General features: G+C 51.0%; 1 protein-coding gene across 1 annotated transcript in view; it reads left to right on the forward strand.

The window, feature by feature from the left end:
* Positions 1–16,282, forward strand: part of B4GALNT3 (beta-1,4-N-acetyl-galactosaminyltransferase 3) — a 64,379-nt gene that overhangs the window by 36,796 nt on the left and 11,301 nt on the right. Inside the window, 11 exon segments of the mRNA XM_017726192.1 lie at positions 2,858–2,961; positions 3,643–3,720; positions 10,289–10,384; positions 10,937–11,027; positions 11,873–11,973; positions 12,344–12,411; positions 12,934–13,012; positions 13,443–13,509; positions 15,226–15,280; positions 15,282–15,325; positions 15,725–15,834. Coding sequence (XP_017581681.1) covers positions 2,858–2,961; positions 3,643–3,720; positions 10,289–10,384; positions 10,937–11,027; positions 11,873–11,973; positions 12,344–12,411; positions 12,934–13,012; positions 13,443–13,509; positions 15,226–15,280; positions 15,282–15,325; positions 15,725–15,834 — 893 coding nt within the window.

Here is a 16,282-nt window from a genome sequence, read left to right on the forward strand (position 1 = left end):
ATCTTTTCAGAAGGAACTGGAGTGCCAAGAACTTTCTCTAAGGGGAGTGTTGATCCTATTTTATTCTGAAAATCATTTCCTACCACGCTGAGGAATTGGCTTGCCAAAGTGCAAATTACCCAGCAAGGAAATCACTGCCTCCAGATTAATTCGTAGCTCCTTTGTCTGTTCTGTGCTTGGCTGATGTGTTAGGTAAATATTTGTACAACACAGAGAATTGCCTCCCTTTCTTCTCTTTTCCAAGGGTCAAAGAAATGTCAGCCTTTGGCACTTCTGTGCAGCCAGGCTTCTGTGTTTGTGGGGAGGCAGGCTCCGTGCCAGCCATGGAACAGCCAGAGTGGCTGCCTGTGGTGGCCAGCACCCTTCCCAGCAGAGGCAGCTTACTGATGCTTCGTCCTGAGCTTATTCCACGGGGCAGTGAAGTGCTGAGTTTAACAATGAAGCCAAATAACCTCTCCCTTCTGCACAAAAGAAAATGACCTGCTTCTCTTGGTGTCTTCCCTCAGTGAATCTCCAGGGGTGAACTGACTTCTATTGCCTTTTTTTTCCCCCCTGATTTTCTTGGTTTCTCTCTAGCCAGCTGGGCTTCAGTGATCCTTGTGGCTCCCTTGCAAGTCAGGATATTCTATGATTCTGTGATACTGGGTGTATTCTCTGAAAAAAAAGCCTGTTGTCCTCTCCCACTATTATAAGGAGCCCTCTAAGTAGCAAGTGCTGAACTTCACATGAACTACAAAGTCTGTTTCAGCCCCATTCCAAGTGGGGCCATGTGTCCAGTTGCAGGACACTCACAAATAGTGGTTTCTGCCTCATTGCTCTGAACAAGGGGGAAACTCACCAGTTACGTGTAAAATTATGTAAAGACGAAGGAATTCCTCCTTTTTTCCCATGACAGTCAGTCTCTGAAGCACAAGTTGTGCTTAGCTGCATTAATCAGTAGATTACTCACCCAGTGTCTGAGAAATCTTCTGCAGAAGACAAATACTGACCTTGATATTTTTAGTCATAAACTTAAACGATTAGCTTCAAATCAGAATCTGGGGGTGAGAAGATCTCAGTCAGAAATTTGTGACTGTTCAGTACCTAACAGGGCCTGAATGAAACCCACACATCCAAGCTAACACCCACATCAGGAAGGCAGGACACCCTAGTTGCCTCTGAGCCTTGTCTCTCACTTCAATCTCTGACTGCTTTCATATTCCTCACATTCCTTGCACTTTCTTTTTGTTAACTGCCCCCTTTGATCAGCACACCAGAGGAGGCAGCTTCAACATCTTCACTTTCTGCTCACCTCTGTCAGACCCTGTGGGACCCAGATTCAGGAGCAAGTGGAGACAGAGGTTTTCAACCCTATTTGTAGTTACAATAATGGGCCAAGAGCTTAGTGCAGCCAGGGAGGGGGATCTGGCAAAGGGCTGTCTGTGAATTCTAGTTCCTGGGGTGGTTTGGGGTTTGCCTTGGCCTCTGTGTAGCCCAGAGATGTTTGGGGGATGATCTAAGCCATGTGGCTTGTAAAAGCCCCCTCCAAAGCAAACGGATGGAGCATGCTCCTGCCTAAGGCACAGTGGGTCTCCCGTGCTGCTGGTTGGGTGGGCACGGTGCAGGTAGGTGGGTTGGGTGAAGGTGGCTGTGCTGGCTATGAAACAGCAGATGTTTCCCCAGCAGTGGGCTGTTTGTCCCCCTCAGAGCACGTTCCTGCCACCTCTGGCTGTAGGAATAGTGTAGAAGGCTCAGACCATTCACCTGAACGCTCAGACCTGAAGCTGTCGGGGTGGTTCCCTGTATATACCAAGGCAGCCAATTTCTGTGGGCCTCCTAGAGCTTTGGGGAGGAGCTTTTTCCAGTTTTAAAGAAAAAGGGGAGAGAGCCTGGCTCTGCTCTCTGGTGTGTGGGTGCTGAGCTGGGCTGCCACCAGCCTGGCAGAAGCCGGGGCTGGTGGAGGTTTTGGCACTTGCCCCTCAGGCTGGAGCTGTCGTGCAGCGTGGGCACAGCACTGAGCTGCTGGCAGGCTGGTTAGTTGCTGATTAAGTGCCAAAATGTTTATCAGATCTGAAAACCACAGAGTGTGAGGCGCTGTAGCACTGCTGGGAGGTCTGAGCTCCGCTCACCAGCACTGCCTCATTAGTGACAGGGGCAGCAGGCACGGGGAGCTACAAGGTTCTGCTGCACCTGCTCGTCTTTGTCCCTCCTACGCCTGGGAGGTCACTAAAGCTTTGGAAGGAAATCAGAATTGATCCTGACTTCTGGATTGAGCAGAATGAGAGGGGGAGGGAATTTCAGATGAAGTTGCTTTGAACCTGGAAGGTGACTTCACTTGAATAGCAATGTCCTTGGCTGCATCACTGCCAATATTTCAGGTGTTGCAGATGAGTGTCCATAATTTCCTTCAAGAAAATATTAGCTTTTTATTGTGAAAATAGGTGCATATAAGAATAATATGCTTTTGATGGTTAAATTAATTAGTAATCTAGTTATTGTCTTGTTTTTCTTTAGCACTGCTAATTGATAAAAATTGATGTTCTTTAGTTTGACCACTGGGATTATCTGAGTAATCTAAAAGAAGTTCCCAGTCCTGTGGTGGTTAATGAAATCTCTGACATATATTTTAGAACTATGATGAATCTTCAATTTATGTGTTAAATTAATAAGAAGGAGGGAAGAGCTTTTAAGGAAGATAAAGGCAATTTTTCTCTCTGTGCCAGTCTGCCAACTCCAAGCAACATAAACAACTCCTGGTCTCCACTGGACCATTCCAGACTGTTAGAGGTCTCTCAGCCTTGTAAAGACTAGTTTATTCTGGTGACTGCTGTACTTTTTTTACCCTGTTCCCTGACACCTTTCTGTTTCCTCTGCACAGGATACGAAAGCTGGAGGGAGCTTGCTAAGGTTCTGTCAGACACCAGTGTCCCAGGTGGGGACACAAGCCTTCAGCTTGACTACCCACAGAAGCTGGGACACCAGGTGAGGAGGCTCGGGCTGCCTTCTGAGCATGCAGAAGGGCAGCCCTTCCTTTCTGCTGCTGGCCCCAAGAGACAGCTCTCTCTTCTCACAGGAAAGAGAGCTCGCCACAGGGCAAGCTCTGAGCTGACTCACAGCTACGTGAACGGACAATGGCTCCGCTGTAGTCAATTAAGTTATTTTAGGTGTGCTGAGCTGCTGCGGTGGGACGAAGCTGGCTGGGTTTGTGGCACAGGAAGGCAAGATGGAAGCAGAAGCGAAAGATCAGGAGAGAGTTTGTTGCTCTCCAGTGAGGCACATCTCAGTACTGTTGACTGAAGGCAGTGATGGAAGACGATTGCTTGGACATTTTTGAACCACAGATGGGGGGAAAAAAAACCCCAGAGAATGACCTAAGTTTTAACTCTGTGCTAGCACACAGTTACAAAATACTGACATCCTTTTCCCTCAGTAGTTCACCGTGGAAATGTGCTGTCAAAAAAGCCAGGGAGCATTTTCATCCTGCTATGTCCATGATAACTGGCCTGTCCTTTGGAAGGGGAGCTTGAGAACTTGTTTTATTTTCTTAATTGTTCTTACGACCAGGTTCGAGCCCTCTTGTAGAGCTTGTATAGAACTGTCTTGTACTTGTCACTGCCATGTCATTTATCAGGTTATTTTGACTTTTCTCTACCTGTATTTCAGATCCAAGAGCTGCAAAGAGGTGGGAGGAATAAATCAAATGGTGCAGCTGTGGACAACCCTGTCCCATGGATGCCAGAGGTGGGTGCCTTTCTCCATCATTTTGTGTGAGGGGGGCATAGCTGGAGGCCTGTACAGCAAAAATGAAAGGCAGGGACGTCTGCCTGGAAATTAATTCATTTTGCTAGAAGTCCATTCCCTATCACCTTCTCCCTGCTTAATGACACTTCCAGACCTGACTAATCATCTGGAAAGACTGGAGTGTCCAGATTCGAGATAATTTGGTGTCTCAAGGCTCCGAGCACCCACCCGCAATTCCCTGAGAGCAGGCAGCCCACTGCCTTCCTGAAAAGTGAAGTTTATTCAGGGCTAGGGTGTGTAGGGCCAAGCATCCAACAAGCAAATACATGACTGTGGCACACAGAAGTGCCACACTCTGCTCTTGCTCTGGCTTTCACTGTCCAACCCCTGCGTGTCATACGTGGAGATTTCTCCACTTCAGTGGCACTTCCATGAACAGGGACCCTCTCTGGTGACCCTTGCAGACTGGGGTAAACACTCCCTTTGTTTCCTTCATGCCTCGATTATTCTTTCTTCCCCTGTTCCCTTATCTCATCATTCCTCTTCAGATAAGGGAGCAATGCAGCCTGCTTGTAATGAGAGGGACACCAGCCAGGGGGCATTTAGTTAATGGAGCCAGCTCACTAAATTCCTCAAGGTGATTAGAGACCTGCACAAATTAAAGGGCCTCTGTGACTCCCGCAGGGAGGGAGCAGGCTGCTGGGCCTGCACTCAGCACTTCAGATCTCACTGGTGATGGAGGGAGCGTGTGTCCATCCAGCCAGAGCAAGGAGCAGCTCAGGTCCCTGCAGCAGGAAGCAGCCAGCACCAGCCACCCTCCAGTGCCCAGAAGCAGAGCAGACCATTGATCTGTTCTGCATCAGAGCGTGGGCTCTGGTGTGCTGGGCACAGCTGGAGCCTGGGGCCTTCCTCCAGCTGCAGGGCTGTGCAGGCAGGTGCAGGCAGGGCTGCCTCCCAGGAGAGCAGCTGCTGGCCAGGAGCCAGCGGGATGTCAAGGGCTGCTGCTGTGCCCAGGGATGACACCAAGCATTTGCTGCTCCCCTCTCCCATGGCACTGGGCGATACAGGCTCTGCGTGGCATCCCCCAGCTTCCCTGAGGCTGTGCCCTGTGTCACTGATCCCCTCCCTAGAGATTTCTCAGAGCTCTGGAAAGTGGCCACCTGGGGTGTGGGATGAGCCTTTACCGGGTTAGAGTGCAGCTGGTGGGGTGCACACTGTGGCCTGGACACTTTTCTCTTTGGCCTTATAAGGCAAAATTTCCTGCCCTTGCTGCAGCACTGTGTGTACCCAGAGGGTCAGCAGAGTCCCCCTGACTGCAGACAGAGACCAGTGGTTCACCAGTACCAGCTGCAGGAGGTGGAGAGGGATCATGGGCACGGCTCTGGATAGAGCTGCTTGCTGTCCTCCTAACCACTGACTGAAATTTCTCCCAGCCTGGGGATTAAGTTTTTCTGTGACTCTGCCCAAATTAATTACCCAGGATTTATAATCCCATTGTGCCCTTCCCACAGCATCTCTAATAACTTAATTGCAGCCTTATTCCTGGGGCAAGGGACACCTGGTTGCCTCACACAGGTCAAGGAGCTGGGCTTTGTTTGAATAGAGAGGCATATTCCTGACAATCATAAATAATTAACAGAGTTTCAAGGTGAGCTGGCAGCCAGCATTGCCAAAAAAAGGACAGGTTTCCATTTTCCTCTCTCAGTTTCAGGATATGAGATAGGCAGCTTAAGTCTTCAGCCTTGGATAATGTGGTAGGAAAGTGTGCTCACTGGAAATCCCTAACTGAAGTTTTGCTCTGGCATCTAGGGGAAAGCAGGGTTCAGCCTCGCTCCTGGTTCCTCAAGGTGCCTGGGCATATGATGGTCCCTATCCTTACTGTCACTTCCAGGCACCAGAGCAAAGTCTTCCAGCTCCCAACATCACCCACTGCCTCCTCAGGCTGGAGAGGTGTGGGGTGTTTTGTTTCATTAATTCAGAAAGGTGCCTGGCTATCATCAGGGTGAACCTGCCCTGTGGGCTGTGAGTGTAACCATTTGACAGTGTTCTAGGTGTGGGGAGGACTTTCAGGAAAGTGACTGGTAAGCCAGACTGTTCTCATTCACCTCTGCAAAAGCACCTGCTCAGCTCTGAGACGAGAAAGGTCTGGGCAGTGCTGGGGTGCATTTAAAATGTCCTTTCCTCCTTCACGTCTGCGCAGCCTCAGGAGTTCCTTCTCTCTGAAGGGAGGTGTGTGGGATGTCCAGGAGCACAGCCCCTTGCAGGCAGCACCTGCACAGTTGCACAGCTGCTGCACGAAACCAAAGGATTGTGCTGGAGTGTTGTCCTGCTACCAAACCTGCCCGAAGAGGAAGCATCCTTTCCTGAGAGGACTGAAAGACAGAGCTGTTGCTGCTCTGCTGATGTCCCTTCCCTGTCTACTCGTGCCCACCCAGACAGGGGGGCTGTGTTGCTAACTTGTCTTGATGGATTCCCACAAGTGCCCAGCACAGCAGAGCGTGCAGCCAAGCCCAGCTGCTGGCTGCTGAATGTCACCCAGTCAGGGGAGCTGGGCCAGGCAGGAGGAGGGGCCGCAGCCACTCCGAGGAGACAGAAGAGTCTTACAAACTCAGGAGTTTCTGGTTGGCAGCACAATGTCGCCTTTCTTCCCTGGCTCAGGCCCTCTCTGTGCCCTGTTTATCATTCTGTGGACTGCGTGCAGCTACGCAGCTGATTTGCCTCTGTGGTGCCAAAGCCACCCGGGATTAAATTAGGAAAGCCTTCTCTTCTCCATCCTGCTCCAGTTACAGGGCAGGAGGTCGTGTCTCTGCTGCTGCAATCCTCTCAGCTTTGTTGCTTGCCCAGATCTTTCTTCCCTGGCCTCCTTGCTCAGCAGGAGCCCCTGGGTGTGTGGTGCCACCCCCCAGATAGTTTTGACATGAGAGGGTTTGGGCTAGGAAGAGTTCTGGGCTCTGTGTTCCTGCTCTTCCTCTACGGTCAGTTTTTGTAGCAGGGGCTGATAATCTAACATTTCTCACTGGAAGGAAGCGGAAATACCAAAGTCTTTTACTGCAGCGCCAGGGCTGCAGGCAGACATTACTGCAGCCTGGGAGGGTCAGCACCGGGGTCAGACCAGCCACAGCCCTGGAGGGGCATGGCTGCATCAGTGCCAAGGCAAGGGCCTGGCCCAGCTGTCCCCTCCCTGCGCTTGTAAGGGTTCAGCTCCCCCTCGCCGGGACCGTGCTGTCGCTGTGCTCAGGGGGGGACAGCCTGCCCGGCCCTCCCTGGGGTGAAGAACCCCGGTGCTGTGCTCCAGGGCACACTCACACTGTGCTGACTGTGCCCGTGGGGTGTGACCTGTGCCCGTTCTGGGTCTGAGCTGGGATCGTGCACTGCTGCTATTACAGCAGGGTGATAAGCAACTGGGAAGAGGTGTTGGGACAGGGAGAAACCTCAGGGGCAGGAGGAGCCCTCTAAATGGGAAGCCACAGATCACATAAAACCAGCTCTCATTGGAAGCTCAGACTCATGGCTTCTATACCTGGTTCTGGCCAAATCAGTCTATCCAGAATTTTCAAAGCAGATGTTTTTAAGTGGAGAAGGGGAACTTGTCACTTGCTAGGTCCTAAATTTTCCAGCCCTTTACAAAACAGGGCCAGGTAGTTCCAAGCTGGGAAGTCAAACGTAGCAACCATGTTTTAGAATCACATTCTAAAAACCGTGTTTTAGAAAATCCATTGACATTTCTGTGTGCATGAACTGGGAATGGTGGCGATGTTGATCTATAACTGCAATCTGCAAAAGCCCCAAGCGGGAGATTTTTCCGGCATGTTCCATGAGAGGATACTCATATAGCAAACAGAGGAATTTCTCAGCTGCCTGTAATGGGCGGCCATGAATTGAGTTGGAGGGACAGAGGTGATAGAGTTTCAAAACAGCTGCTACACTGATGACTCGTGGGGGTCTAAAATTAAAGCTCAGCTCAGTTTTCAGTCCCAAAGCAGCACTTTGGGCAGCCAGCACTTATCTGTCAATAATGTTCTTTTTTTTCCTTTAAGAGGAAACAGAAAGTAAGTTAAGCTGCTGCAACTCAGGATAAAATCTGTTGATTTAGAAAAGATTTTAAAATTGCATGCAAGAAGTATTTATTATTTACCAGTTAATTATTTCTAGTAGCTGTGAGTGCAGGAAAGCAAAGTGATCTCATTAACTCCTGCCAGAATCTCCTCTCTGGAGGCTTTGTAAAGACTTTTGTAGGAGGCAGGAGTGTTGGGCTAGAAATCTCGGGAACTACCTCTTTACGTATTGATGGTACACCTAGTACAGTGGTGTCTGCCTTATTTTTTAGTAGGCTGCCCTCTCCCTAATACTGCCAAACTGTGCAGTAAAGTGTTGTATTGCAGGGGGACTGGTCCAAGTTCTACTCTGCAAACATTTGAGCAAGTCTAGCCAGTCTTTTGGGGTTTGCCCCATAAATATCTGGTTTTGCGTTTGGGCTGCCCCGTGTCAAAGCCAGGCCAGCTTCATTGCAGTCCTGAGCTTTGGGAGCATCCCCTGGGTCTGTCTGTGGAAGGAGTGGGTTGCAGTGCCAGCTTGTCCACAGTGTGGGAGTGTTGTGCTGCGTTTCACAGCGCTCTGAGCCTGCTGCCTGCAGTGTGCAGAAAGGAAAACCTGCATTACTTGTGGGTAGCAGCAGGCTTCCATAGGACTCAGTTTCTGGCAGTGACTCCGTGGGAGCCCAGCCTGTTCCTCTCACTTCATGTTCCACAAGAAACAGCAGTTGTCATTATTTGATTTGGCTGAGAAAAGCAGTGTAAGACCCTTGGGTGTGAACCTGGATTTGGCCAAGGGGCACGGGACTGCACAGCAATTAAATTGCAATTCAGTGTCATGCTTGCAGAGATTTGTGTCGCAAGTTCCTGCAGAGTCCCGGGTTTCTCTGGGCTGCATCCGTCACCCTGAGCCCTCCATCTGTCTCCACTCTGATCCTGTGGATTGCTCTGAGGAATTACATCCCTTTTGTCTCGCTGCTTTTCCTCTTGTCTGGTGGGCAGAATCCAGGCTGAGGGATGTCAGCAGAGGAGGGAAGAGGAGGAGATGTTACTGGGGGGCATCGTGGGCTTGCAGACATCCATCAAGCCCTGGCACTGAGGACACCAGTGAGAGAGGGCTGACGAGAGCCCACTCCAGAATCGCAGTGGTTGTGAACGTGCTTTGCCTGGCACACAGAAATGGTTTTCGCATGCACGACTAAAGTCCACAGCTCGCAAGGAGCATTCCTGGTGCAGAGCCAAATCTGCTTCACGGCCTTCCTTCAAGCCACAGTTCATTTCAAAACACATCCCCAACCCACCATCCTGGCAAAAATAACTCAGTGGAGAAGTTTCTCTGCCAGGAGTGCACAGAGAGGCTGGACCCTCCTCCACCGAGCTGCTTCAGGCCTGCTAGAGTCTCTCCAGTGAAAACTAGGAATTTGCTGCCATCTGTAGACATTTGGGTGCTGTTCAGGCCGTTTTCCCAGCCCTGCTCCCACAGCCCTTATATAGGCAAGGCAGCCACAGCAAAACCGCCACAGTCCCAAGGCAACCTATTCCTTTCCTCAGCATTTTGCCATCTAAGGTAGCTTGTACTGTCTCCAGCTTATTTATTCCTCACTGTTGGATGCCAGTCCTGCAAGGAGGGTTTCAGCATCTAGCTCCACTGGTTGCAGGCAGAAACTGGACTTTGTTGGGGGGCAGACAGTGATTCCCTTCTGAAAGGCTCTGACAAAAATAAAGTCTGTCCTTTGAGGAGTGTGTTGCTGAAGTCCCACGGTGGCCAGCAAGCTTTTCCCAGCCCAGCTGTGCTCCAGGTCTCAGCTGGACACCGACAGCCTCTCCTGACAGGGCTGGCTGCATAGTGGGGACCGGACTCACACTGCACACCCTCCTGTGCTGCGCGGGGTGGAACCCCCACTTCCCTCAGTGTTTCTGTGTCTCTGCAGGCACATGGAGGCCATGCTGCCCACTGACCTGCCTGTGCTGCTGCTCCCCGCCCTGCCAGGCCTCCATCTCCCCGTCCCCACCGTCCTCTGTGAGCTTTACCTCTGAGACATACTTTGAGAAGGTGATCTGCCATCTCCCCTCCCTAGGGCATCCCCTCTTCCTCAGGTCAGGAAAACAGCCCTGAGATGGTGAGGGAGTCCAAAACACCTTCTTGCAGAATGTAAGATGTTACATCATGGGGAGCTATTGCCACCCTGCAGCGTGTTCCACACCACGGCCTCGGAGCACGGCCCTCTGGTCAAACACCTCCTTGATGGAGCAACTCCCAGCCGTGTAACTGAGATGTCCCAAGCATTAGCACAGTTCCCTGGTGCTGTTCAGTCGTGTGGGCCAACCCCACACCCTCAGCAGATGAGAAGCATCTGGACCTGGACACCATGGGCTCTGGACCCATGTCTGCTGCAGACCAGTCCATCGTAGCAGAGGAATTTTCTTTCACTCTCCCAAGCGCTCCAGTACCGGGGCCCTGGCCAAGGCTGTCAGAGCAGGGGAAGGACGCAGGACATGGATGCAACAATTCATGGTGCCCCACTTCTGCCTTCTAGTTCCAGGGCCAGGCCAACCTGCACGTGTTTGAGGACTGGTGTGGCAGCTCCATTGAGCAGCTCAGGAGAAACCTCCACTTCCCCCTCTTCCCTCACGTGAGTAAGACCATGACATGCAGTGTCCCGCACTGCCCGGCTCAGCTTCCCAGGTGGATCACCCATGCTCCCTTCACATTCTGTCCCTATCTCGCTCTGTCCTGCTGTTTGTTCAAATCCACCACCTCCTTCTCAACCATCTGCTCCATCCTCCTGCTGAGGGAGCAGGAAGCTTTCACGAGGGTTCAAGTGTGGCAGCTCCTCTGCTGCACAGGGGAGGGTCATTTCACGTGTACTGGCCTGCCAGGGCTCAGACACAGGCTGAAGGAGCCCTGTATTTGGTGCTCTCCTTCCAAGTGGCTAGGGAATGCCATGGCCTGTCCCCACCATCTCAATGGCATCCCCCATGTAGCTCTTCCCTCCACAGCAGCACCTGCTCCACCTCATTTCTTATTTGCTTTGCTCTTTTCCTCTGCCTCCATCACATCCTGTACCCCACCCAGAGAAAACCTCGTACTTCCCTCTGCCCACCTGTCCCATGGTTTTTGATTCTCCCCTTGTTCCTGTCACATCTAAAATTATTTTTATAATTTTTTTCTTCTTCCACTTCAGACAAGAACTATGCTGAAGAAGTTGGCTGTGTCCCCAAAATGGACCAACTATGGTCTCCGGATATTTGGCTACCTGCATCCTTTCACCGATGGTGAGGGTTCTGAGTGCCTCTTGTCACCTTCCCCTCCTTCCCCTCCTGGTGCTGCACCACTGGTGCCCTCATCCTGGCAAGCCCAACACCAGGTCCCTCGTGTGGGTGGCGTGCGTGACTGGCCGTGGCCTTGGCGTGGCTGGAAACACATCTGCCTGCCTCCCTTGTAGGGTGGAGAGGAAAAGCACAGAAGCAAGCAGATGGGAAGTGCTAGATAAATAACAATGCTGTTGTGAATGCACAGCCCCATGGCGTGTATGTGGGCACGAACAAACCCCGAGCTTTTCCTCCCTCCCTCTCATGGCCAGGACTGAACATGACATCACTGATGTCCCTGCTGCTCCCATGAATGCCAGCTGACAGCAGCTGGCATCTGTATCCCCAGCTGCATGCCTCTGCCCGGAGCAGCCTCTGGCACTCGCCCTCTGTCACGGGCCCTGGCCTGCAGCTGCCATCCCCGTGACCCTGGACAGAGAGTGAGCCTCAAGCGCCTCTGTCTCCCTCTGTGGCTCCATGTGCACATGCCTCCATCCAAACAAATTTGCTCTGGAAACAAAAGGGGTGTCAGGGAGACTTAGCATAGACTCGTTAGCGTTCCGGGTTAGGTGTCAGGTGAAGCCAGTGCAGGAGGGGCAGTGAACCAGCGACATCTGTAAAGTTTGTTTTCAGTCACAGCAGAGTTAAGAGAATTCAGAGAGGGTCAAAGGAGGGAAGGTGATAATATCAAAAGGGAAGGTGTGGTCTCACCAGGAAAAAGGGCAAAGATCCCATTTTAGAGGAGCAGGATCTGTTCTGTGCACAAGCCCTTACCCAAAGCCCTACTTACTCCCTCCATCTCTCGACAGGGGAGTTTCAGTTTGCCATTGCTGCGGATGACAATGCTGAGTTCTGGCTGAGTCCAGATGAAAAGCCCTCTGGTCTCCAGCTGCTGGCCAGTGTAGGCAAGGTACAGTGCATGCTGCACGGCTTCTCCCATCGAGGCTGTAGTGTTTCTGTGGGAACAGAGACCTTCCTGACTCACTGCTTCCCTGGACTTCCCAAGTTTCTTTCCCTGCCCAACTGCAGAGAATGTCAGCGCAGATGCCAGATGGGTATGACATGTGATACCTTAAGCCACTTACCTCTTGGTAGTGCTCTTGGGAGTCCCTTGTTCACAATTAAGGGACTTCAATCTGTCCACAGGTGGTGGATTTCACAGATGACTTACCAGGAGGAATTGGAGGGAAGAGGGAGCTCAATTTTCCTTTTATCACTGTCAGTGCAGTAACAAGGGAAGAAACTCATCTTAACTAGAGCCATCTTCTGTCTCTTCACAGACAGGGAAGGAGTGGACCGCACCAGGAGAGTTTGGGAAATTTCACAGCCAGAAGTCAAACATGGTGAGGTGAGCGAGCAAAGTCCCTCAGTCTCAGCCACCTCTGCACATGACCAGGAAATCACAAGGACAAGGGAAAAGCACCCAGGCTTGTCCTGAAGAATTTAGCAATACAGAGAAAGGGGTTACTCTGGGGTATTGCTGAAGCTTTGCTGATTTACTGGCGGGATGCACAACTGAATTTTTCTTCCCTGGAGCAATCAGTCACCAGTACATCCATACTCCCCTATATGAACTATATCCCGAGCTTCCTGCCTTGGAACTGGCCAGGTTTCCCAGAGGCCAAAACCCAGCAGCTGACACTGAGAGGGAGTTATTCAGAGTTAACTGAGAAGGGTCTGGAGTGCTCCAGGTGCACAAGTGAAGCTACCTATCTCAGTGTCAGGATCTGGATTTTCTTGGCAGCGCTAACCTTGCTTACCCTGAGAATTAGGTTGTTTCATGGGTGTGGTTGCTCTCCACTCATTGTCTGCTGACAAGCTAAGAAATGTTCCTTTATGCTTCTAGTGACAGACACCTTGTTCTTCACAGGCTGTCAGCGGCAGGCAGGTACTATTTTGAGGTGCTGCACAAGCAGGATGACAGAGGAACGGACCATGTGGAAGTAGCAGTGAGTCTGTGGAAATGGTGGTCCTGTATGTGTGTCCCCACAGAGCTCGGGAATGATGTTTGTAACCATTTCCCTCCTTCCCCAGGCCACAGCTCCTCATTCCATGAGAGGCAGCTAATCCCTTCCAGAGCCCTTACCTACTTCTGTGTGGGGTAGTCCTGGCTATGTGTCAAGACCCCTTCCTCTGCTTGCTTGGGATAGATCTGCCTTCTCTGGAGTCTATTACAGCTTTTTGTCCTTTCCTGTTGTGGATGTGTCCTGGGGGATCTCAGCTCATTCCCAGTGTTTTGCTGCTGGGTCAATTCGGTCCTAGTAGGGAGGAAGAGGAAGCTGCGAGCCCACATGGTGAAAAACATCTTCTGTGTGTTCCTTTCGTTCAGGCTTGGTTAACTCCATAAGCACTTCATTTTAATGTGTTTCTCTGTTCCAGTGGAGGCTGAATGACCCAGAAGCGAAGTTCAAAGTCATTGACTCCCAATATCTCTCCCTTTTTGCTAGTAAGTATCTTCATCACAAGTTTTCCCAAGCACCTCCCCATTCTTCCTAAATGTATCAGCATCCAGTGTTTGACCGTGAATCATTGTCTAGCCAGGCATATACCAGGCATACACATCATTAGGAGAAAAAGGTGGAGACAGTTCAGGGGAAAGACTTCTGGACAAGGGTGTGAGTCATTATTAAACACAGGAGAATCGGAAGTAAGGTTGGAACATTATTTCAGGGGAGTCTAGAGGTAGAGAGGAGAGTCTCTGAAGGTGAGGAGTGTTCTAGATTGAGAGTAACACAGGATGGAGTTTGCTTGCTGCGAGCCGGGGGAACGTGAGTCCCATGACATGGGAGCTGTGGGGGTGCGCTGCCAGCTGGTCACAACCAGGGAGAAGGGGCTGCTGTGGCGCTTCAGGAGACCTCACTCTGGATCCTGAACACAGCAGGATACACTGTCCGTGCTGGGGGATGCTGCTTTCTCTGTACCAGCCTCTCGTCCCTTCGAGTTGGTGCTGGATTGCTGCAGACGCATCAGTCCAGTCCCTCCTCTTTTGTCAACCCTTCTTAGCACATCAAGTGATGGCATTATCAGTTAAGAAGCTCCTTAGTCCTGTTTACCCTTACCTAGGTTTGTCAGCATCAGCTTCCTCTGCCAGCATTCCCCCTTTCCATATCTACTGCTGTTGCCTTCCAACATTTCTGGGCTTTTTTCCATACCAGCCCTTGAGTGCAGGGAAGACTCCCTGATGTAATGGAGACATCTGTTTGCTGTGTCTTGGATCGCAACCTGCTGCTATATTTTCTGAAACCTGCCATTTGGCCAGGACTAGGCTTTCCATTAGGTCTTCCATCTTCATTCTTTTTCCATCTGCTCTTTTCTTCTTGTTAATTCCCTGTAGAATAGAAGACTGACATCCCAGAAGATCCCTTCGTGATTAGGTACAGTGCTGCAGTCACATTTTTATCTGTCACCTTCTGCCCATAGTTTTTCCCTCTTTCATATTAGCCTTTGGCAGTATCACATGACATCGCATTCTTTCTGGGGTCCCATGTAGTTCAGTACCCAAAAGTTGCACACCAGTGCCCTTGGGAGGATATTGCTTTTCCCTCATGGATATTTATTCCATTCCCCTCATTTTAGAGTAAGATCCATGGAGACATGAAGTCCTGTGACAGCAGCACCCACGGAAAAATGTAACCACTACCCAGTCTGGAGTTTGAGCTTCCTGTTGCTCTTGGCTTACTGTGGGGCTTCATTCCCTTTCTGGAGTAACATCCTCCTCAGTAACTGAAGCTCTTGCCCCAAGGTCCTGATCCTTTTCCAGCACAGGCAAAAGCTTTGCTCCTCAGGTTTCTCCTCCCATTCACCTTTCTTTATCTCCTTTGAAAAGAAACTTAATCCTAATAATACAGAGGTGTCCAGTAGTTCCTGCCAGCATGGGGCCTATTCAGCACACCACTGCTGGTGTGTCCAAGGCAGGAGGTCATTTTCCTGCACTGCTCATCACTCTGTGTGTTTGCCTTCAGTGACAGCCACGTTCCCACCCCACAGCTTCTGTATCTCCAGCTTTCTGTGTCAGAGCCTTTCCTTTGCCTCTGCCAGAGACAGCATTAGTGCCACGGATGCAATGCCATTTGGCAAGGGCTGACAATGGAGAGAGGTGCTTTTTGGGACAAGGGACAAATTAGCCCTTCCGTCCCCCTTGTGTTGTGTCTCTGGTTTCTAGACGAGACGCTCTTGAAGATGGATGAGGTTGGGCACATCCCGCAGACGCTGGCCAGCCGCTGACATGTTGAAGCCTGACCCCCGGGACACTCTTTATGAAGGTAAGACTTGCAAAGCAGCTGAGGAGGTAACTGCAGCCTGTGCAGGAGCACAGCTGGGAAGGATTGTCCTCCCACACCGCGGTTATCTGGGCCATGCTTTTTTATCCCTGGTGCAGAAGAGAGGGGCAGCGACAGTATCGGTCACTGTAGGAGAGAAAGCACAGACTAAAGCCAGCTCCTCTTTCTTGGTATGCAGCTCACACAACATCCCCAAGCACGTTTTTGTGTAAGCATCTTAAAGGAATGTAAAGAGTTGAGCTGTGCAAGAAAGTTTGTTTAATCTGTTTTTTACTATTTCAGATGGATAAATAGAACCCGGGGACAGAAGTGGCTAAGCTGGTGCGTGGGTTGCAGCAGGGCTCCTCCTGCAGCTCTTGCCTGTGTGTTCCTTCTCCGCAGTGCCTCTGCTCAGCAAGTCCCGTGTGCGCCGGGCCCTGCCAGACTGCCCGTACAAGCCCAGCTACCTGGTGAATGGATTTCCTCTGCAGCGCTACCAGGGGCTCCAGTTCGTAAGTTGGGTTTCTTAATCGGGTGCTTGCCCAGGAATACACGAGGAGGAAGGAGAGAGATCCCATTAGCCATGGGGCCTGAGCTTGCCTTCACAGGGAGTCTCACAGTGGCTGAGGATTTCGTTCTCCATGGGGGGACTGTACTACGTGTGGATTACTAAAGTCCTCTCTTCAGGAGGACTTGCCCACCTCTCTCCCACTTAGTTCTCACTCTGTTGTAGGACTTAGGCTCACAGTTAGAGGGGTGGACAGACGCTGAGAGAGAGAGGAAAAGGCACATCCATACATGTATCCTAGCATGCTTCTTTCTGTTTTCAGTTCTCACAGCCTGCTACTGGAGAGGCAGAGAGTGAGCAACTCCTGCTCCCTCTAAAAAGGGCTGGTTACCCTGCAGCTACATCTGGGTCACCTTGTGACTGATGTCTGGCATTTATGAGGGTTTTACTTT

Source organism: Corvus brachyrhynchos, unplaced genomic scaffold, assembly GCF_000691975.1.
Source record: "Corvus brachyrhynchos isolate BGI_N302 unplaced genomic scaffold, ASM69197v1 scaffold191, whole genome shotgun sequence".
NCBI classification, from domain to species: domain Eukaryota; kingdom Metazoa; phylum Chordata; class Aves; order Passeriformes; family Corvidae; genus Corvus; species Corvus brachyrhynchos.